At 39.7% G+C, this 23474-nt stretch overlaps 1 protein-coding gene across 2 annotated transcripts in view; it reads right to left on the reverse strand.

Moving 5' to 3' along the window:
• DNAJC24 (DnaJ heat shock protein family (Hsp40) member C24) overlaps positions 1–22772 on the reverse strand; it is a 38744-nt gene extending 15972 nt beyond the window's left edge. The window contains exons 1-2 of one of the 2 annotated variants that reach the window (XM_063397974.1): positions 22625–22772; positions 21210–21350 (exon numbers count right to left, since the gene is read on the reverse strand). In XM_063397974.1, the coding sequence (XP_063254044.1) occupies positions 21210–21317 (108 nt within the window). In that variant the 5' untranslated portion in view covers positions 21318–21350; positions 22625–22772. The remainder of the gene's footprint in view (positions 1–21209; positions 21351–22624) is intronic. The other variant, XM_063397975.1, reaches the window with a different exon arrangement.
• Positions 22773–23474: the final 702 nt, after the last annotated feature.

The following is a 23474-nucleotide window of genomic DNA, read 5'->3' on the forward strand; positions in this document are numbered from 1 at the left end:
AATGCATTTGATACTCAGTCAGAAGGACAGAGAAAAGGAGAAGGTCTAAGCTGAGGAGCCAAAGGAAGGGAGATGATGATGCTGGGCACAAGAGGAACCTGCCAATTTAATTATCCCACTGGAATGGCGACTGAACCACCAGTGGCACAAGTGTCACCATGCGCACTGACGGCATTTTCTGGATAATTTGCTGATGGAATCACTGGCCTTATGGACAATTTACCTAGAGAGTGACTACCACAAACAGAAATAGGTACATGCAGGGGACCACGCCACAGGAACAAGAGGAGGTGCTGGAGGTGCTGGCAGCTCCCGTGGTACTACACAGAGCTGATTTAAACATAACCACCAATGTTTAGTTAAAGCTATTACAGATAAATTGAATGCTGTATTACATGTGCCTAGCTTTTTTATGATTTAAATGGTAAATAAAATATACATGATCAAATATAATTTATACTACATGTAATTCTACTTTTGAAAATATGCCTCAACATCTTTAATTTCTTCCAGTTCAGTGAATCAATAGCCCTTCCAAATACTTAAAGTCATGGATCACTGGCTACAAAATTGTGTCATTTTAGTTAAGAAATGTTTATTCAAGGACATGGTTATTCAAGAAAACCCACGTTAAACAGGCAATAATGATTAAAATGGTAACACGTTTTTCTCAGTTGTTCTGAGCAGAGCATTCTGACTTTAGTGGTTCCAATGTCTACTGAAAAGGAACCCTCAAAGCTCCATCTTCCTGTAGCTTTAATTGATCTCCAGTAATCTCTTCTTTCTGATATTTTAAATTGCTCAATAGATGTGATGGAGCAACAGGAAACAGCATTTAAGTTGAGAAATTTGCAATATAATCAGGCCTACCAGCTGATATCTGTGTCATAGACCAAGTTTTCCCTTATTCTGGAGCTTTAACTGCCCTTTATACTGACATCAGCTGGGGCACTGAAGCACCGAAGCAAATTTTAGGATGTAGAACACCTGTTTTATAAGTCTTTAAGCAGATTTCTGATTAAATGAATCTGTTTTAGTTTATAATCCATTTTGGAAAGAAAAGAATGCTAGTAACACGTGTAGTTGATAAAATCCCAAATGTAAAGGAGCACTTCTCCTGGAGCCTATTTGCTCACTGATCTGTCATTGGCACTGATGGGTGCCACCCAGACAAGTCCCCTGCACAACAGCAGGGATGGGTGAGCAAAATGCTTTGATCTCAGGTTTTTTCACAGGTGTTTCACCATAAACAGGTGGGTGTACCTCCAACCTCACATACAAGGTCTGTACACAAAATCCTGGTTTTGTTCCACTTGAAGTCCCCTATGCATTCAAGATGGAGGACTGTCTCACAACTTGCTGAAAACTGGTTATGATCCATAAAGATTCATCTCTTTTCTATCTCCTCAACGGAAGATGACAAAATTCTAAGGTGCAAACAAAACCAAAAAATTTTGGTCATTACATTAGGTCATTGTATTCTGTATAGATAACTGCCAGATATTTGGATTGGCCACAAAGACCACACCTTCTCAGATCAGTTTCTTAGAAATACACAGAAATATTACTGACCAACTGCCCAATACCGGCTTCTCTCCTGCCAAGAATGTTGAGAGAACACTCCCACAAAACTGGTCACACTTTGCCTTAGCTGCATCAAAACCTTCTCTGACTGAAAAATTATTCTGAACTATACTGGAAGGAGACAGCAAAATACAGGAAGCCACACATCACAAAAGTACTGTGAAAAAATAATAATCAATGCAGAAAACACTATCTGTTCATTTCTTGAATAACACAGAAAATTAGTTATTATTCAGGTTTATCACATAGCCCTTGACTCCTTTCCTATAGATTTGGAAAATTTAGTATCTGCAGCAAATGCAAGTTTTATGTTAGAAAGACAACGATTTCATCTAACTTGGATCAACACCATTGTAGGGGACCTACTCATTGAAATTCGAATCTATATCTATATATTTCTTCCCATTTTGGTCTCCATGCCTTCTGAACCTATTTGCTCCTTCCTCTCTTGGTCTTTCTCCTCCACTATCACCTAATAGATGCCTTTAGCAAACTACATCTACACTAAGAAAAATACTCAAACATCAGCTCTTCTACTCTAACACTCCTCTTTTTCTTTTTTTATTCCAGTGACCCTGTTTCATCTGGATTTATGTATTTATTTTTATGCTCTTACTGACTTATTTTCCTACTCTCTAGCTTGCTAATCAAAATCCAGGAATTTATCTGCAGCAAAAATCCACTCTTGATTCAACTGCCCTTCTTATCCCTTCTTATTCTCCAAGACAGCAAACGAGGTGTCCTCTCTCCGGTTGTTTTAGACGCTGTTCAGCCACTCAGACACAGAGGACACTTTGCAAAAGTACTGAAGTTTGGCAGCACTCTAATGTCCTCTGTCAATCCCAGACAGAAATTACCCATACTCTCTTTTGGGACCTTCCCTCACTCCTAGTTACCAGATCCTTGTGTCTGACCCTGCTCCCTCTCCAGTGTAACCTTCAGAGGAGATGCCAGAACAAACAGATCCAGGGATTTGGTTTGGTTTTGTTTTGCAGGAGGTGAAATATGATGGACATTTGTGATCTCCTCCTCTTTCCCATTCAGCCTTATTTCTGGGTTAATCTCAGCTGCAGCCTGTCCAGGCCCCGTAATGCAAACAGACAGGCCCTGTTTTCTACTCGACCTCCCTCCTTCGGCTCCAGCTGAACTGCTGCTCATCTCTCCCTCATGCACCCTCTTGTAAGGTTTGACTCAGAATGCTGCAGCCCCCCTGTCTCCTGCAATATCACTCCCCAGGATCTGTGCAGATGATGTTCATGTCATTCCTACCCTACCTGAGCACTCTTCTCAGCCCTGTTACTGGATGCATTTAAACCTTTCAGCTGGAGATGTGCAACAGTTTGAGGCAGCAATACATTATAAAAATAACTTTTTGCTGAGCACTCATCCTGGTAACTGTGTTCAAAACCAAGTTTTACTAACGTGTTACTATTTTATAGGATTTTATAAAAACAGGAAATGATCCTTTCCCAATTCCAGCTGAGGGAAGGGAAAATTAAGAAGGTTGGCAATAGATGCCCAAACTAATTTGCCTTTTTTATAGCTGTACTACACTTAACTTGCTGACTCCCTGTCTGGGATTTGTATCACTTTACAGCATATGATGCTTTTCAGTTAGTCTAAATGGTAAAAAATAAACCAATTGATTTTGGAAATACATTAGTTCATCTGATAAGATACATGTGATACTACTGCTCTCTCTCCTGATGTTTATCTTAAATGTCACATTGTCCTAGTATTTCTTGAGGACGCTGGTTCTTGGTGTAAGATTTAATTCAAAAACAATTTCTTAAAGGTTTCATTTCCTTTAGCTTTTGAAATAGTTAAAAAATAAAATTGGAAAAGCACGAACCTTGAAATCCAAAGCTCGTACGAAAAACAAACTTTAAGCAGTATCTGTTGGAGACTTGGTGAAATGTTTGGCACTGCAGGGCAACAGGAAGAGCTGGCTAACACAAACTTAACCTTGTGCCATTTTCAATTACAGTATCATTATTATACCTTGAAAAAATAACTGCATTCTACTGTGTTACTCTTAATATACATCAAACTATACTTTTTAGCAGGTTGAGTACTGGGAGAAACAATGTATCACCTGGCAAACATACTCTGAAACACAGCTATAGGTTCAGTTCACAGATCTCAGCCTTTTTTCAAGTAATTAAAAAGCTAGAAATTTTCCACAGAATTGCTTTAGGTAGATTACTTGTATTTCATTATGCTGATCTATTGCCTTTGATATCTGCTACAAAATAAATAACAAGCAAGTAAACAAACATTTTCTGTCTCAAAAAAAAGGTGTTAATGTTGCTGCAAGTGTAGACTATGAAAATGCCTTGAGTTCCAACATCTATTTTATTTATGATGTTTTTATTTGTACAGCATAGCACACAATTAGGTTTGCATAAGAATTTGGAACATGCTGCAGCACACTCAACTGCCAGTCTCTGAATTTCTGCCTACTTTACACTCCGTGTTTGGACCCCTCTGCACTTCGAAGAACTGCAAAATCAATCCCTGGTAGTTAATGTGACCATTTACTTAGCAACTGGTATTACATCTCAGTCACATACCAGCAGACCTCAAGAAATCTCACAGCACAGGATGAGAGCGGGCTGAGCTTTGGCTGAGCAGCTCCAGCACTGCAGACCCCGAGATCCCCATCCTCCCGACCCTGCTACCAGCCTCTTAACTTTGGGCAAAAATGTAACAGGGTGACTGATTTTAATCACATTCAAATTAGCAAGCAGACATCCTCTAGTTAAATCAATGTAATGTACATTTCTTACTGGGGTTCATGAATTAATTTTTCAAAAGATATTTACAGCACCCAGTGAGAGGGGAGGGGAGGGGTGAAGCATTACAGGCCTGAGTTTTGCACTGGATTTGTAATCTCCTCCTAAACTGTGGAATACACAACAACTAAACCACTTACTATGGTCAAACTTTTACTCACAGCTGCTTTTCCACATGCCATCTTGAAAAGGATGGTTATTTAGAAAAGGTTTAAAAAGTACTACCCCTTCTCATTTAGTAATTAATACATTACTGTGGCTTTTTTGCCATGTGTATAAAGAGTATTCACTCCAAAAACAAAAGATGCATCACATCCCTAATTCTGTACATCAAACCAAGAGGCCTCATTTTCTAGGAGAACTACTACTGCTTCCAAATTTTTATCTCATTTACAAAAAAGTGATTTAGTCTACCACTGTGTATCTTCACAGATAACTGTAAAAAACTCCCTGCTGAAATTACATAGTGTTTAAGTAAGCCACTTAAAATGTAAACTTGCCTTTTTCTGACCGAGGAAACTGAAGAGGAATCAGTTCTAATTTTTTTCCATGAGAAAACTAAGGAGTACTCTTTACCTTCTACAGCTTTGTCTTTTTTACTTCCCAATATCATCTGAGACAATATCCAATATCTACTATCCAATACTGTCCAACCATCTGAGACGATTATTTTGGAGAAATATTTTCAGATTTTTAGATTTTTATTATGCTCCATTTAGATATTTTTTCCCCATAAGGGAAACCATCATTAAGGTTCTAAAATTCAAAAGTAACAACAGGCATAGAACAATGATGAAACCATCAGAGCTCAAAAATTCGAGTTTGATTATTCTGGACTTACTATCATGAGGCATAAAGTAACCACTAAGCAGTGAGTAAAACCAACACTTATAGCACAGTAGATTTCTAAACTACTTGATTTATTAAAGATTTTTAATTCTGAAATCATCTACAGTCTCATGGAATCACCTTGCTAAATTGAACTGACAAGTTTAGACAAGTCTTGAATTCCTGCTTTATTTTCATAGGGGATGTGTGCCTATATTTGAATAAGGGATATATGTAAAGCTGGAGATGTGCCCTCAGTAAATGAAGTAGTAGAATTTTACCAGAGGATTACTTAGATGCAGCAAGTATTTCTACCTTTGAAAGAACTACATCTAATGACCAAACCTGATCTTTACATAAGAGCAAATGATAGAATATTAACATCTCAAATTAACTCAGTATCTCAGCATCCTTATCCCTTTCTCTGTGTTAGGCATATAGTAGTAGCTACAGTATTTTTATAGCTAGACACAATTTTATCCATGGAATGCAATGAGAAGTATGATTTCCACCCAACTATAAATTACCTTTTTTAAAAAAACAATTTTCACAACCTATACTACAACACCTTCTAGAATGTGTAAAAACATGCATATTTATATTAAAAAATAAGCAGTGATGAAAGACACTCAGCAATGGTCAGGGAAGAGAAATTCAATCCAAACTTGACAAAGAGAACACTCTTCATATCTAGTGCAGATACATTTTTGATGAATGAAAGAACTGAATTAAAATTGCAAACAGAAGAGATCCAAGCCACAGAACTGGTATGCAAAGGGTTGGATGGACTAACATGGCAGAAGTGGAAGTGGCCCTGGGCAAGCAGGGAATAGTGGGAGATGAGAGCAGGACACAGCCCTGACAGCCCGTGCTGGCAGGAGAGAGCTGGACACTGCTGCTCGGAACAGAGAATGAGGACAGGGGAAACATTGGAAGCAGCTGGATGAAGAGAGAAACCCAAGCCATTATTTTCCAACCACATGGCCAGACTCATGGCTGGGAACCCAAGAGGATGAAACTTTGACTCCGTATGGGAACAGCACAGATTAATACTAAGCAATTTTATGGATCACATTATCAATATTAGGGGATCCAATCTAATCATTCTTTTAGCAAAGCCCAATATCAAATAGGCAATATATTCAAATTTCAGAATCAGGACTCTCCCTCAGAGTAACAAGTCCAAACTGTTATTTTATTTATAGCACACTATGGCATAAAAAAAAAGTTTAAATGGGCATAAGCAGGCAGAACAGAAAGCCTCATGCAAACAGCCTTGCTCTGTAAAAATTAAACAATCATGCTGCACTTGGACAAAATGCACATATCATTACCAGTATGTCCCTTGTAATACAAAGAAGTGCATCCTTTTAACAAAGCAGCAAGATCAAAATGCAGAAATTAATGTGAACATAAAAATAAAAATTGGGAGCTATGTTTAAAAACACTTGTCATGCTTTATTCTACATGTATACATTATCAAGTGTAATTGTCATTATCTACAGGTTAAGCAAATGAAGTCAGGACAAAAACTGTCAAGTGTTCTCATCTGACACATTTACAGGTCCATGCAAATCTGTCTGTACGTTACAGAGCCCATCATAACACTTCACATCACATTAAAATGAAGCTGCAAGACAGTCAACATTAAGAGGAAAAATATTAACAGGCTATTTCCTATTTAACTTCTGATTGAGTGTGAATTCCTGTTACATTTCCCTGCCTTAAAAAAAAATCTCAGTGAATTTAACGCCAGGCTGTTCTTAGAGGAAACTCCTTTGCCCCTGCTTACAATATATGTAGTAAATACCAGTTTTTACTGAGACTTGCCAATAAATCTCACCCCCTGACATAGTGTCTGTTCATACTCAGTTTTTGGCTGCTCTGCCACAAATGCCAACAAAGGGACCAATTAATGAAAACTTTCTTGATACATTCCCAGTGGATGAATGTCCGCCTTGCAGAAGGTACCTTGACAACATTCATCTCACACAGGCCAAATGGTTGCTCTGTGGTAGCAATTAAGACACCACCAGCCTTGGCTAGGTTTAAACCAACAACCAAATCTGTATAGGTCAGAACAAATGCTCATAGAAATCTGGAGAAATTAACTGCTAAACAAGGGCTGGATTGGGTCATATAATTGCATCCATTTCTCTAGTTATTTACAGACCATGAGGACACATTTTTGCAAGAAAGCAATTATAATTCCTAAAACAAAATCTCCAATCTGGCCATATGACCACAGTATTTAAGTCACATTTATAAACATCTAAGAAATCAACAACTATTTAAAATAATCTCAAAAATCAAAATATTATGGTAGGCTGACATTCCCTTTGTACTATTTTTCTCTCTCTCTCCACAAAAAGACTGTGTTTAGTCTTCATCTTCCCATGGCTTTGGCACCAAGTTTGGACAATTAAGCTTAGTGCAGCATTCCTCTTCTTTCTAAAATTACGTTTGGAACTAGAGTTTTGTTGCTTTGATCCAGAAATGCTTATCAGAGGGTCTCTTGCTGCAGACTGTGAACAGGAGAGATCAGTGTGAGAGCTGGTGGGAAAACCCTGCTTCCACTGTGAAGTTCAGACTGACTTAATGTTTTCATGCAGGGTACCCACCCTGAAATCTCTGTCTTCAGAGAGTCTAAAGTGTGTCTGATCCAGGCTCCAGCCCTCATGAACAAGTAATTCTGCTTCTATTGGTCTCAGGGCTCAATAGATTTACGTTTTAAAGCTATCCAAGATACTAAACTTCTGCATCTGAAGCACTACCAGCTGAGCTTAACACAGTGGAGGAGAGTGGGTTCCCCTCATCACCCCACACCCGGGCTTTTAAAACTGCACATTCCTGGTTCTGAACTGTCATCATAGGGCTTGTAGCAATACTTTCAATGAAATCATGCAACTTGTCTTGCAAGTTCCATATCACTGATAAAGCACCAAAGTGTAAAGCTGAGCAGTCTCCCTGCTGGACACAGCACAGGAAAGGAACCATATAATGCAATTACAACACTCCGAGAGCTCTATAATTACATCTAAAGTTAACACTTTGGCTAATTTTACCTCCATCATCACCCTGAACACTTTCAGCCACAAATCCCCTTCAGCCTGTAACAGAACTAACACCCAGATCTGGTATTACCTTTGCCATGCACGTGTCAGCCATGGCTGAGCACCCAAGCACAACGCCTCCAAATGAGCATTTGCTCTGGTTGTGGGCAGGACTCGCAGGGCACAGACTGGCTGCTGTGCTCTACGGCCCAACTGGTTTTCTTGCACAATCCATTCTGCAATGGGTTTAAAGTCAGAACACACGCCAAATTATTAAACTGGAATTTGAACTTCTGGCTAACAAAATTTAAAACCGCACATTTTAGCCACCTGTGAAAATCAAGGGAAAAAGTGACAAAAATGCACTTGGTCCCCACCCTAAGGCACTCACTGAAAGGTCACAGAAAGAAGCCATTTTCCAACTTCACCAGCTGAACTTATAAAATCAGGGCAGAGAAAAAAAATACACTATTTTACATACACAATAAAAGTATTCTGAAACAAGATTATGTTTATCTCAGTAAAACAAAGAAGTTTAAAGTGCAGGAGAAAATGAGTTAGTTTTGAAAAAATCTTGAATTTAATCACGTAAACTTCTGTCACTGCAGGAGGAGTTTCTGAATGAATAATGTGAATTAATTACCAATGTATTTATACAAATGAATACAATAAAAACACTAATTACCAGTAACTAAATAATTCTGACATCCTACCTTCCTAGACTCAAAGTGTTTCTCAATTCAGAATGCCTTAAGTTTCACCTGAAAAACTCTCGAGCACTGCTGTGTAATGGAAAACCAGCTGAGGTGGAACCCTCAAACCCTGTGGTGCTGGCTGCTCCTCACTTAGAATCCTTTTGCTTGCCATTTTATCACAGTAGCCATTAGGAAAACTTACTGCCCTAGTATTTCCCTCTTACTATACAATTTTATTTTTAAAAACCCCACGTATTTGTAGATCAGCTCTTCCACTAAAAAATACCTAAGCAAACAAAAGGTTACATTACATCAGAGCAAGACGTGTACAAAACACAGGGTTGATAACTTGATATGTGCTCCTTCTGTGAAGTATGAAGCTTCCCCCAAGGTTGCAGTGGAAAGAGAAAAATTTCAGCAATGAAAACTTCCTTCCCTGGCTTTTCCACAGGCCTGTTTTGCATATAAAAGTCTTGTGTCGTTGCCACCCTGAGGCAACATCACAGTCTGGGCTCTGTGGCCTACATGGTCCATCAGGTACTAATTAGGTAGCATGTTCTGTCAACACTTTCTTGCTCTTCTTCCATTAATTGATCATCCTGCCCAATTAATACAATGCAACACAGTTCTGAAATCCTTGAGATCCTTTACCTGCGAGAAACAAGGATGAAGGGAGAAAAACACCCTCCCAAAAGGGTCACAAGGTAACTGTCCAAGACCTGGAGTGACAATAACACCACTGTGCTGGAAGGTTAATTATGTTCCTACCAACTTGCTCTTGAGCCTTAGGTTGTTTTTTATCTAAGAATAAAGACTAAAAGAGAAAAAAAAAAAAAGGCGCCCCAAACCTACTTCATCTAACAGGTTATATTATGTTCAGATATGGTAACAGCTTAAGAAAAAGTAAGAGCTGCAGAACTAAACTCACTTGGCCATTAACAGCGTATTTATCATCAGAACATGTGTGGTTAATGTTATCACTATTAGGTACTACAGACCAGAAAATAACTCATGGCCACTGTGCACACACTACAGCACACTAACCCCACCACTGCACACAGGCCTCCAAACAGCTGCCCTTACAGTCCCACCGCCAAAGCAACCATAAATCAACATTTTATAACAACTGCGAGAAATAAAATACATGTTTTCTCCATTTATGAAACTGCAGTGAAGATACCAAAGATAAAAACCCAACGACAAAGCAGCTGCCAAATACAACACGCTACTGCCACCTAATGCTTACCGGGATACAGCGAAGCAGGCATTGTGCCTCTGCACTGCCCCAGCAACGCGGCCACAGCGAGCCACTAAGTTTAGTGCTGCTCTTAAATATTAGCTTCACTTTTTTCAATATTTCCTGCCCTAAGTGCTCCTAATCTGAGCTGCTGGGATGGCATCCTTTCCTGTACACAAAGCCTGGGACGGGCAAGGTGAATGTCCGCCTGCAGAACAGCGGGGATGTAACGCGTGCATTTCAGGAGACTCACAGCGAGAAGTGAGGGCCCTCCCCAGCTCAGGCTCCACACTCGTTTGGTTTCACAAGCTGTCCCCTCTGAAGTCACGGGCACAATTCAGTGCTGAAAAGTTTCATGTGACAAGTGTTTGGGGAAAAAAAAAAAAAAAGACGAGTGCTCTTATCTTAAACCAGCACAAAACAAGATTACTTCAAAGGTGCTTTTCTTATTTCACTGATGTTACAAAAGCACTGTCTCCAAAATGTGAAACTTGTTCACTTCCATGAAAACGATGATGCCAGGTCTTAAACTTGCCTTCCTAGTCCACGATCAATCTTTTCAACATGCTCACTCAATTGGCAGAAGTTAGCAGAGAACATGCAAGGAGCCTGCTTCTTCCACTTGCAAAGAGGAGAAACAGTGAGGAGCTCCTTGTGACATCGAATCTTTTCATACAGAGATTTAAACTTGCCCAAAGGATGTCTGTCCAAAGGCAGCTGGATAAAAGAGCAAGGAATTTATCTACTTGATTCATTACTTCAATCCATCTCTTCTTCCCCCAAACACAAACAACCTTTAAGTATTTAACAACTTTAGCCTTGCCCTACCTGATCTTGTTATCAGCCTTGACACTAATTACAGCATGCACTGCCCATCTCCAAGATGATTCTTTCTCATGAGAAATGTTCCTCATTTGTGGAAAAATAAAAGATGACCATTTTCTTTTCCTTCTCATCTCTTAGAACTTACCCATTCTATGACTTCTATTCTAACATTGCTCATTGATCAGTTGGCTGGTAAAAACTGTGTCCAGTCTTGTCCCTTTTTCCTCCGTATACTCTGTCATGATCAAAACTATGGTGCAAGTATCAATCTTCCCACACAATATTCCACTGGTCGCATGCTTTACACACATCATTAATCTTTTCCATAACCTTCTGCCCAGAAATAACCACTGTTCTACACAACATCCAGTACAACACACCTACACCTTTCCCCGAGACAAATAAAATCTGCCAGAACAGAAATATTTCAAATAACACTATTGTTGCTATAGCTGTAACTACAAGGAAGTAATTGCTGTGATCCAAATATTTGCAGCAAAACATCCTCAAGACAGCACTCTGGAGGAAAAAGGAGTTTTCCCCAAACATTTCAGGTATTTATTACCCACTGGATAATTTTGAAAGAAAACACCCACAGACAACAACCCAAACTGCCTTTTTTTTTTTTTTCAAACCAGCCAGAATTAAAAAAAAAAAAAAGAAGTTAGGATTAAAGGTAGACAGCAATGTGCAACAGGTATGCAGAACACAAAACGGGTGTTCACTGACAGCTGCACAGTAAAAACACAGGATGGGACTACCAATCCAGGGCAGCAAATTCTTGAAAATTACTGGAATCCTCAAAGTGCAATTAAAAAAACCCATAGACTAAACTACACTGCCATAAACTCATTAATTTCCATGTCTGGCTTCTTGGTTTTTTTTAAAGATATCTTGCTTAACATACTTAAAATGCAATTACTTTTATCATGGTACTGTAGCATCACCCTGCTACTTTGAGCTTCCACACTCCTTACTGGGGACAGGTGGCTCTCCTCTTTGTCCAAGGCAACACTCCATGAATCAAGGGTAAAAGTTCCAATTTCTATTGATAGAAAATAATATAAACTGTTGTTTTTAAATAGAACACAATTCTTTGGCTAATGAAGATATGAAAATGAGGAGAAAAACTAGAAGCTACAGTTACCAAAAAGTACTTTTCTAGAAACAGATTCTCTTTCATTTTCTTCCCTTTCCATGGCTCCTTATTTTCCTATGAAGAGTGACCCAAGAGCCTCAAGAGGTACTTCAAAAAGCCCTTTGAAAACTACACTATACAGCAGAAGAAAAAACAGAAAATCCATCAAAAACTAGCAAAGGAATGAAGGGGGAAAACACCACTGACATTTACAATAGCACAAAGGTAAAATTAGAAAATGAATTTTAATTTTTTCTGAATTTCTGGCTCCTATGCTCACAATTTACACAAATAATGTCACATTGAACAATGCTCTGTTGTTTAGGCATAGATTATTGTGGCCCTAGTCATATATAATAATTCCAGGCAAACAAATGCTTAGGAAAACAGTTTAGGCAAATGCTAATTTCATGTGAAAGCAAACTCCTAAATCCTCTACTATATTATCAAAAATACCACAAACAAACAAACAAAAACCACTCCAGAAAATCAAACCAAGCAGGGTTGCTTAAACTACTGAAAAACCAGGGAGGAACCTTTCCAGCTGCCATGGACAGTAGTGCTTGAAGAAAACCCACAGGATGCTATTTCCTGCCTCAGTAACATCTGGGAGAAGGGCAGGGACAGGCAGGTTGGGGCAGGAGCCTTCAGCTGGCACTGGGAAAACCTTTCTGGCAGGCAAAGTCAAGTCCTTTGATACCCACAGCTTCCTAAGAGCTGCTGAGCACAAAGTACAATTTTCTGTGTTGCACTCCTGTCACAAACACAGTATTCCAAACCAAAGTATAACATTCATTTTCCAATTCATTTGGAATACCTGAAAACAGCCCCACAGCTTTAAGAGGTCAGATTTAAGCATAATGCAAAATAATCCGAGTCCCTAAGGCACTTCAGCTGCAGATAGAAAGCAGTCCTTGAAGAATACAGGACTTCTAAAAAACTAGTTATTAGCAACCATAGCTCTAACACTTGCATTACAAGTGGTTTTAGTTTTTTGTTTTCTTGAAACTATTTCTTTCAGGTCTCCCTATCTCTGAGACCAATACAGAATCACTACAGTGTCTGAAGCCATTTGAGATCTCAAAATAATAGGTGTGGCCCTTGTTGAATTACAACTTATTTTAAAATGGACATTGAAAGTTACCTATTAACAGAATTTACTTAGTTTTGAAAACCAGTATTAAAAAACCCCCATAAAACAACCCAAAACACAACAGAAAAAAATCCCTAACAACAACAACAATAAATTAAAGTCAGCATTATTTCAGGAATTCATAGCCACAGTGACAAAACAATACCAAACAATCTATGAATCACACACTCAGAAATTAGTTTGTACTGGATTTATTTATAGGTTTGAAGGATGTGTTCATGTCTGGACTGATCACTAGTTTGGTGTTAATTTAACTTTGACATTTGATGTGGTTGGCAAAATTTTCTCCATTTGCAGCAAGGAAACAACTTTGGCAGCATATCCTCACAACGCAAGGGGACACATTTCGAGGGGGACTCTAAGAAATCACATATCCATAAAATATTCTGCTCACTTCCCCAAATTAATTGTTGACCTTCAGAACACTGATAGTTAATAACACTCTATCTAGGCAGTCTTAGCCTTTACAGAACTGCCCCGTTTTAGAAAGGAATAGACAAGAGAAGGAGATGGAAAGATCAAGTCAAAACTCAGCACAGGTCAGTAACTGTAGAGGAATAATCCAAGGTTTTCATCCCTTGAGTTTCAACAGCAACATTTCCAGGAGCCGGGGTTTCACTGGGAGAATCCTCCCAAGCCCATCGTTGGCACTCTCCTCCGCAGCAGTCAGAGACAATCCTGGATTGCTCTGACAGAAGGCAAGAACCTCTTAAAAGAGCAGCTCTTGTACAGCCTCTCCTGAAACACCTCATTAGTTACAATCTAATGTTCTGTCAAGGGAAGAAAAATGTTTAGCTAAGATGCTGCTCAGCCAACTCATTCATCTTTACCTTCTTTGACTATGGACATTCTTAGGTCATAAATCCAAGCAAAACAGACTGAATTTTTTCATTATTGATAATTCAGCAGGAATAACAATGAAGGGTCAAGTTTGACAAGTCAGTCAATAGCTGACTACTGACTTTTCAGCCTTGAAACATCACTTTTAATGAACTGAAAATTAAGTGACAAAGAGTTTATCCAAACTACCAGCAGAGGACAAAAAGTTGAACTTTTTTTCTATAGTAATAGCTATCTACAAAGTATCCTACAAGCCAAGCCTTCAGGTATATTAACTGATTTCTGCATTAAATCAGCTCAAATGAGCTCCTGTCTGCTGAGCATTTGAGCTCAATGGGAGATGAGGAAGCATTTCTGATGCAGTGAGGCGAGGAAAAGATGGAGGGTGGGACAATTACGTCATTCAGATGGGGATCTTCTGACTCTAGCCTAAAGAAGGAAGAAGAATGAAGAAGGAACACGAGAATGTGTTGCTTTAACAACTTTCTGTAATACTTATATTATGTATTTCAAGCAGAAGACAAAATAAGACAGACTTTATTTAAATAATAAAAAACCCAACAAGCCCTCAGAATACTGAATTTTAGAGGTTAGTACCTCTCATGACAATATTTGAAAAAATGTATTAACTATCTCAGCTTCAACACAAACATGGTCAATTTTATTTAACAGGGGTAAGAGATCCTTATATCAACAGAGCCAGTGCCAGATGATTGATTCTACCCCGAACTCTTCTCACCCTTCAGACCACTGTTCTGGACTCATAGTTTCTTTAAATAATTGACCTTGTGCTTAAAATTTTTGAAGTAGACACCTGAATGCATAGTCTGATTTGGATATGTGAACACCTCACAGTACTCTTGACTGTGGCTGTTCAAATATCAGAACAACCAGAACATTTATGATGTGAAAGCATTATGCTGGTCTTTGTAGCTTCCTTCTTTGTGCTTTAATTCGTATATTTTTCTATATGATTTTTATTTCAAACACCTCACGTTAGAAATGAGATAAAAGGCACACTGCACAATATAAAACTACTTAATTATGTCTTCAAAATGCTGAAAGAACAGTTGCGAATACCACAGAAATGTCTTTATGGCATTTAATAAGCTACTAAAGATTTTATTTTTAATCAGAATTTTAATTTTATACTGACTCACGACACAGTGAATATTTGTGAATATTGAACGCCTTCCACAAAAAGTCTACCAAACAACAGTATAGATCCTTTTTAAAATACATTGTTACAATGAATAACTGAGATAACCAGGGCACAAAGTATTCAAGAGACACATCAGATTCCTCTGCAGAGCACAAATGACATCAAAGGCCAAGCACAATTTGGCCAAATCTCCCATTTCAATGCCTGGTGCCCATTCTCTTACGTATGAGCCATAAATCTACAGAGGATGAGGTACCAGAAGCTGCTCATTATAACAAATGAACTGTGGACAGTAATCCTGTAAGTAAACAAATTAAATTCAGAAATTTTTGAAACTAACATTACTTTCACAACTGGCTGAACTACCTGGATAAGCAATGCACTACTTACTTGCTGGCTTATTTTGTGACACTATAGGTTCTCATATTCTGTGTAAATTAAAGTTTCTTCTGTAGGAATATTCAAACCCCATCCACTCATTAAAATTCTCCTACATCTTTAAAAAATCATTACACATTACAAAGTAAACGAAACAAAAGTCAACACCAAAGTCAGGTGAATAAATCACACAACTTTCAGTTTAAACAGCAGCAGCACAATCATGACCTGGCTAATGAATTTGAATTAGTGACTGCTTGAATTCACTGTTTGAATTAGTGACTTCTCCAATACCGAGCTTCACTTGGCACTGCCTAGGCCAGCAATCAACTTCTCAAGCCACAACTTGAAAATATGGGCCCTTCTTTGTATTAAAGTGATACTTGGTAAATCAGATGTAAAGAACAGCTCCTAGTAAATCTACCCTGAGCATTGAAACAATAGTCCTCTGTATTAAACTTGATGGTTAATCTTTCTGCAGCGATTAGATTAACTCCAGTCAAGCTCCAGGCTGCACTGAACTTGTTCTGTTTATACTGTCAACTTCCAAATCCATTTTCTACCGGTTAGGTGAAGGTAGAATTAGCTAAGCACAACATCTCTTAAACACCTCTAACATGTGTGCTGCTAGTAAAAACAACAACAACAACAAACTTGGCCAAGGCTACCGGAATACATACACTGCCTGTTTCTCATGAAAAGCATTATTATGAGACTTCCAAAACATAACTCCAAGTGTGATCATTTTGAAGTTTCAAATTCTCAGATTTAGTATGAAGTTCCTCAGTAATCAGGTCCTGTCAGCAGTAACACTGAACTTAGCTTGCAACAAACTTTAAAACAATCATAAAAAAGAACAAGCAGCTCTTTAATTTTACATATATGACACCCTCTACATTTCTTGTGATTGCAGTAGATGCGTACATAAATCTGATAACAGATTTATCTGCTCTCCTGAAAATCCCATGTCTTTCCTTTAAACACATTCCATGGAATAATCTCTTCTTGAAGTAATTTTGCTCATTAAATTTCTATTAATTTCTGTATCTGCTGTTGCTGAGATTCATTCTCACCTATGCCTGAAGCTCTGTTTGCAAATCTTTTACTCTTTCAAACTGAGCACTTTAACACTTTGTATTTATATACACACACACCACCCCTTTTGATAAAAAAGATAATCTCTGTAGCACTCTGTGTTAAGTGGCACATTTTATTTCCTTACCATATTAAAAATAAGAGCTTCTGCATACTGCCTGCTCAAATTACATGGATTTTCTTTAAGATTAGGGCACACATTGTAACAGCAGCATATAATTTTCCTGCATAATAATTTTTTTCCAGTTGAAAGGTATCCTATAATATCATCAGCATCAACAGGAACAGACACCTGATTTTCAACTAGACAAAGCTTGTGTGTTTGGTGACTTTATTCCTGGTAAAAAGCAGTTTTCAGATATAAAGCAGTTACAGGAAAATTCAAAAACAATCTGACAACTTATTCTTTGACCATAAAGTGCTAGACTGAAAGCAAATGCTAAAATTGGGCCAAAAATCAGATTGGGAGGGTGGGATGTCCCCTGAGTGTCCTATTTCTATTGCTCTAATTCCATCTTCTGTCCATTTTATACACATTTAGAAACGGAACATAAGCACTGTCCTTCCTAAAAGCTGAATGGATTCCTTAAAAAACCAAGCACAGAGCACAAAAACCACTTATCCATTTAAGAAATCACCTTGTTGAAACTACCATGTACGTAACTGTGGATAAAAGCCTGTGTTTATCCCAAAGATCTCAAACCATCAGCACGTTCCAAAGACAGAAGATTAATGACCTACTCCTACCACTTCAACAAGATATTAATTCTCAGAATCTGCTGGATTCCTTTCAGGTACAGAAACTCCAAGTCTTCTGTGATTCAGAAAGCAATTTAGCATGAGTTTCTAAGAGCCAGCCAAGTAATCTTTGCATTGAACTATACTGGTTTCAAAACACTTGCTAACAGATTTCTTCTTCTTTCAGAATTAGTGGCAGGAGCTTTGTGCCAGAGTATGAGCCTGCATATGCAGATGTTTTATTTTCTTTTAAAAATAAGCTTTTTATAGAATTAACAATGGCATGCCTTGTGCCCTGAAATCTGTCATCTGCTATTGATTCTTACAGTAATAGAGTATCAGCATGATTCAGGCATCAGTCACCTAAGTACACAAGAATTATTAAAAAAAAATTAAGTCTCAAGGAAATTTTATAAGATGCTTAAATAATCAGAAGGTGTGGTGGGAAAAAAAATCCCTAGTTTTAGCCCAAACTCATTTTCTGTATCAAATTAATACTATTCTTAAGGACTGAACTCATATCATCTATAGTAAAATAATTCACTTGCATACATACTGTGATCTGACCAGACGAAAAAATTAAGAGCAGTAAAGAAAAATATATTCACTCTAGTAGGGTGTCTATGTACAGTTTTGTTCTGGGTTATTAACTTTTTCCATCCTCAGTTTGTTAGAATTAATAAAAAGGGGTTTGGTTTTAAAAATTCCTTAGTTATAAGCAAATTTGCCCTGATGAAGTCACTCTTACAAAGCTACAATTCAATCACTTTAATTGTGTACTACTTTGTATTATTAAGGCCAATCCTGAGATTTAACTGCAAATACAGTTATCTTTTGGACGACATATGGCAAGATCTCCAACTCTTTTTAGCTTTGGAAATTTTACATCTGTCTGTTCCTTCAAGATGCTAAGCATACATGTGTTGACAAATACAAAAAAAAGCAGATGGCAAAAAGCAAATGCTCAACATGAAGCATTGGGGATCACTCGAAAAAGGCTTGGGCTCAGAGATTTGTCATTTTTATTTCAACAGCAAAATCATGCTTAAAAATAAATTCCACCATCTATTCTGCTTGATGCTAAGGAACACGTGTGATCAGAATATCCATGATTACAGAATCAATGGCATATTGACTGCAGCTGGTATCCAACATGTAAGTTCCTTTGCAAACCTTTGGACTTTAAGGCTATTAGCACAGCATAATTCTTCAGGAGATTAACTTCTGCAGCTATATAAAAACTGGAAAACATTCTGCACGGACCATAAAATTTGACATGCAGTCTTTTAACAAGCAATACATGGCTGTGTTCATCTGCTATTCCAGCTCCTAAAAGCCTGCCAGCAGCCCTGTCCCCTGCCCCTGGCAATGGCAGTGCCGCTTGTACCATCCCCATCTCCAGTAACACCATCAGAGAACCCAAGGAGCACTTGGACACTGAGAGCTGAGAAATTACCACAGGCTGCAAGGAGCAGCCTGGAGAGCAGGAGAGTGACTTCATCTGAAAGCACACAGAAGGTCCATCCACTGCTGGACTTCTCACTAACAATGAACAGTGGATGACCAGGGAACAGCATCAGGACAAACATTCCCCCAATACAGCCAATCTTCAGAAGTCCACAGCTCATGAATCCCTGAATCAGAGAGAACATGTCTGTGTTAACATGCCATGGCAGACTTTTCTTTCAGGAAACCCTCAGTTTTTCAAACATGGAAGCTTTCAACTCAACAACTGCAGCACTTTCCCACTGGAACTAAGAGAAGACACCTGCTGTAGCCTCCAGTCTCTCCTACAGCCAGTGGGGGTGTAAGGTCCATAAAAACCACGGTGGTCTCATCAGTACCATGCTCTAAAGACCCCAGAGCGACTGTGCTAGATGCTGCATCAGAAAAGGGGAGCATCAAGCAGAGCCTGTAACAGTTCAGCTAAGAGAAAAAGATGAGCAGAGACAGGACATATGGTAACAACAACGGAGAAGCAGCAGATCTGCCTTGGGAAAACACCCAAGTAAACATCAGTAAACATCTCTTTTAGTCAGAGGAATCCATCACAGACACTAAAACAAAAAAAATGCATCTTCATTTTTTTTAACATTTCTCACTGACTTTTCAAATAAAGAGCACTAACCAGTCAGGTTGGAAATATACAGGTGCTAAAGAAATGCTTGTACATAAACAACACTTTTATCTTCTGAAACTACAGTTAGAGATGTAGACATGCAGTTGTAAACTTTGACAGTTCTCCCTTCATGCACCTCAAATTAATGAGATGAAATTACATCAAAGTACAGCTCTATAACACAATTTTTAAAAACTTCATACAAGAAAGGGACTATGTAAGCTTCACTTCTGTAACAGCTCTGAACAACACCTATAATTTTAATTCTATTATTATACATCAATTCATAGGAAAATAAATATATTCATTCCATTACAGTATTCAGTTTAAATTAGGTCCCTGTCTGGACACAGGAGATATTTTACACCATGGTCCCCTGACCATCTTCATTAAGAACAAACAGACCTTCATTAATCTTTTACATGTTACCAGCAATTCAACAGAACAAAATCATTAGGAGGTCCAAGAAAACAACCATTTCTATTCAAAACAGAACTAAGAAACTTGGTTTCCAAAGCCCTCTCCTACATTAGAATAAACAAAGTTTAATAGCGAGAACCAAAGGATTTATGTCCAGAATCTGCACACAAACATCTTGCCAGGTGTAGAACTTAAGATTAAGTACATCAATCAGTTTCAGGCAAAGAAACAAATTCACAAGAGGCACTGAGAAGGAGTAGATGTACAGCAGGGGTTGCCTAGCAAATTCAGCTGAAGAATACCAAGATGTGCAAAACTGGAACTCACTGGGTGACATGACCAAACTTTAAGATCATTTTTATAGTGGTTAAAAATAAAAATTAACAACCTCTCCTCACAACACCATGAATTTACATCAACTCTAACAAAACTCAGTCTCCTGGTCACTGGCATTTTCTTTATCTCACTTAAAAATCCCAACTTCTTATCACATTCATTTTGACACCTCAAACCACCTCAGATCTGCCATGCACATGCTCCAACTCCCTGCCAATACTGACAGCCTAGCTAGCAGCTTCCTACAGAAAAGGGAGTTTTTCCTACAAAACCTAAGTTCTGCTCACCTTCCTTCTTCTCTACCAAGCCACCAGCTTTCAAGAAACTGGAATTTAGTTACCTTGGGAATTCTATCACACTCCATTTTCCTCTAAAGCCCAAGCCAAAGCACTTTTAGAGCAAAATGCCTGAATTTAAGGGAGGGAGTAAAACAGACTAACCAAGAATCACGGAGAATACCTGGTAAAGCTCTGAGATTTGTATGCACATATAGCAGCAGTAGAGAAAAAATTAGGGGAATTCACAGAACATGAAGTCTTGATGCATGACCAAGAATACAACTCCACAAAAACTGACCAGGAACTTTCCAATAAAATTAACGTACTTTCCTCCTATTCATTTTTTATTTCAATACTGCTTGCCTATTAGGAAAAAAACTCGTTTTTGTTCTTTGCATCTGGTCTTTGTGTACTCGAGGGTTGCATCTGATCAATCACACGCATACAAAAACTGTAAAAGCAAACCTCGCAACTATTATCTTACTGGTTTATAAAAATGACTTTGGTGTATCTTAAATATCAGATCCAGCCTTACCAACAAAGCAAGTTTTTGGTATTTCCGTTTCAGTTCTGCTGGGCTGTCCGAAGGTTTGGCCCCCAGGACCTTGTACCAGTCCTTCTGGTTTATCCTTTCAAAGGCCATGGCCTGACTGGCTTTGAAATCACTTCCTCAGCACTGCGTAAGAAAACCAAATAAATGAAATCACAACTTGAAACAGAAAAAACAAAACCAAGGATGTGGCAAACTACAGGGTCACAGATTGTTGCCCTCAAGAACCTCTACACTATTATATGAGAACTATTGTGCAAAAAAAGTTGAATTCACGTGGCCATTCCATCCCATAGACTGTCAAGTGTGAAGTTTTGTGTTTCCTGTCCAAGTGCCTCAGCATATCCTGTTCACAAGCCATCCATATTTCTTTAAAAATCATTTTGTATGTAAAATGAACTGTTTAGAAATGCCCCAGGTTACAGATACCTTTTGTACAGACACTTTTAGAAAGAAACTTTTGACTTTGAGGCAATACCACACTTAACACATGAACACATTAAGTACATAAAAGTGACATTTTTCAAATTGAAAATAAGATCTGTGCAACACAAACGTAGAAAAGGTATGTGTTGGTTTTTACAAAATGACATTTTCAGAGCATGGGAACTCCTTCATCCCACTGAGTAAGCAGTCAACTTTCTCAAAGTAGGAGAGCAAGTAAAAACAAATAAACAAAAAAGAACCAAAAGATACAGTTAGCACAGGTCACTAAGTAAAACCTAACTAGTAGTGTGGGTTTCAATTTTGGCCATCTTTCAAGCTAATGACCCAGAAAGAAAAAAAGATGAACAGGCGAACTAAGTGCCAGAAATAGAATGGCAATGCTTGAGCTTCAGCAGATTCTTATGTATGCTAGAATCAGAAGCTGGCAGTAGATGACTTACTATGAACTTTCAGAGAAGAAATATCACTGTCAGTAGGCAAGAGCTTTGTAAATACACAAGCTCTGTAATTGTAAATTAACTGTGGAACAAAAACAAAACAAAACAAAACAAAACAAAACAAAAAAAATAACCACCACGTTTAGGGTTTTTCAGAGTCAACCTTCCTTTCGCGGGGGAAGAAAAGGGCGTGTTTCAAACCCCGCAGAGCTACGAGCAGCCCGCGGGTCACACTCCAGTGGAAAGCACCTCGCACCCGTCCTCCCCGCCCTGGGCGGAGCGCCCGGGGCCGCGCTCCGCGACACCGCTCCCGAGCGGAGCCCCTGCACAGCCACGGCGGGCGGCACCTCGGGCCTCCGCGGCGGGCTCCCCGCAGCCCGGCACGGCCGCGGCCCCGCGCCAGGCCCTGCGGCAGGCCCCCGCCGCCCTTCCCCTCGAATCCCCCCTAGTCCCCCCGGCCGGCTCAGCCCGGCCCCCCCTGGCCCTCCCGGTCCCGCGGCCGCCCCGCGCACCCACCAGCCCCGCACAGTCCATGGCAGCGCCACTCCTAACTCGTCCGACAAGAAACACCCGGGCGTCCCCGGTGGCGCTTTACGCCATCAGGCCCTTTAGCTCGCCCGGGCCGCGCCGCCTTCGCTGTTTCCAGCCGGGCAGTAGTGGCGCCGCACCGGCAGGAAGCGCGGCCCGGCAAGGCCTGACGCGTCCCCATGGCGACCGCGGCGCCCGCGGCGCGGCATCAGCGCCGCTCCGCGCCCCGCCCGCCCCTGCGCTCCGCCCGCCGCGCGTCACTGCGGGGAGGCACCGCTGCCTGTCCCGTTCGCACTCGCTCGCTGCCCGGGAGCACGGGCCGCCCCACAGAAGCTCTCCCGGCAGGGACACCGTCTCCCACAGCACCACCGCCCCCGCCGCTCACAACGGCCCCGCAGGCGGAGGTCGGCAGCCCCTACTCCCGACATCGGCAGCGCATAAGACAGTGGTTTCTCTTTAGGGAATACACGTGCTAAATGGGAAGGAAGAACAACCACTTCCTAAAAAACAAAAAAACAAACAAAAACAGCTCTGGAAACAGGATTTACTAGTTATAAATGCCAATCCAGTAGTCCACTTAGAAATATCATTTTGCTTTATTAAAAAGAATCGAAGGACAGAATTTCGGCAACCCCGCCCCCGCCCCCAGCGGAGTTCCACTGACGATTGACCCGGGCAATCGTCAGGGGTGAACTGGAACGCAGTGTGTGGCACACTGCCGTTCCCCCAAAGTTCACCAATTGGCCTTGTTCGGGGCTCAGATTTGATACACTTTCTTTTGCCTCTGGCACAAGATTTGCCCACAGTCTCTTTGTTTCCGGGCTTGGTTATTCGAACT

This window comes from Prinia subflava, chromosome 5, assembly GCF_021018805.1.
Source record: "Prinia subflava isolate CZ2003 ecotype Zambia chromosome 5, Cam_Psub_1.2, whole genome shotgun sequence".
NCBI classification, from domain to species: Eukaryota; Metazoa; Chordata; class Aves; order Passeriformes; family Cisticolidae; genus Prinia; species Prinia subflava.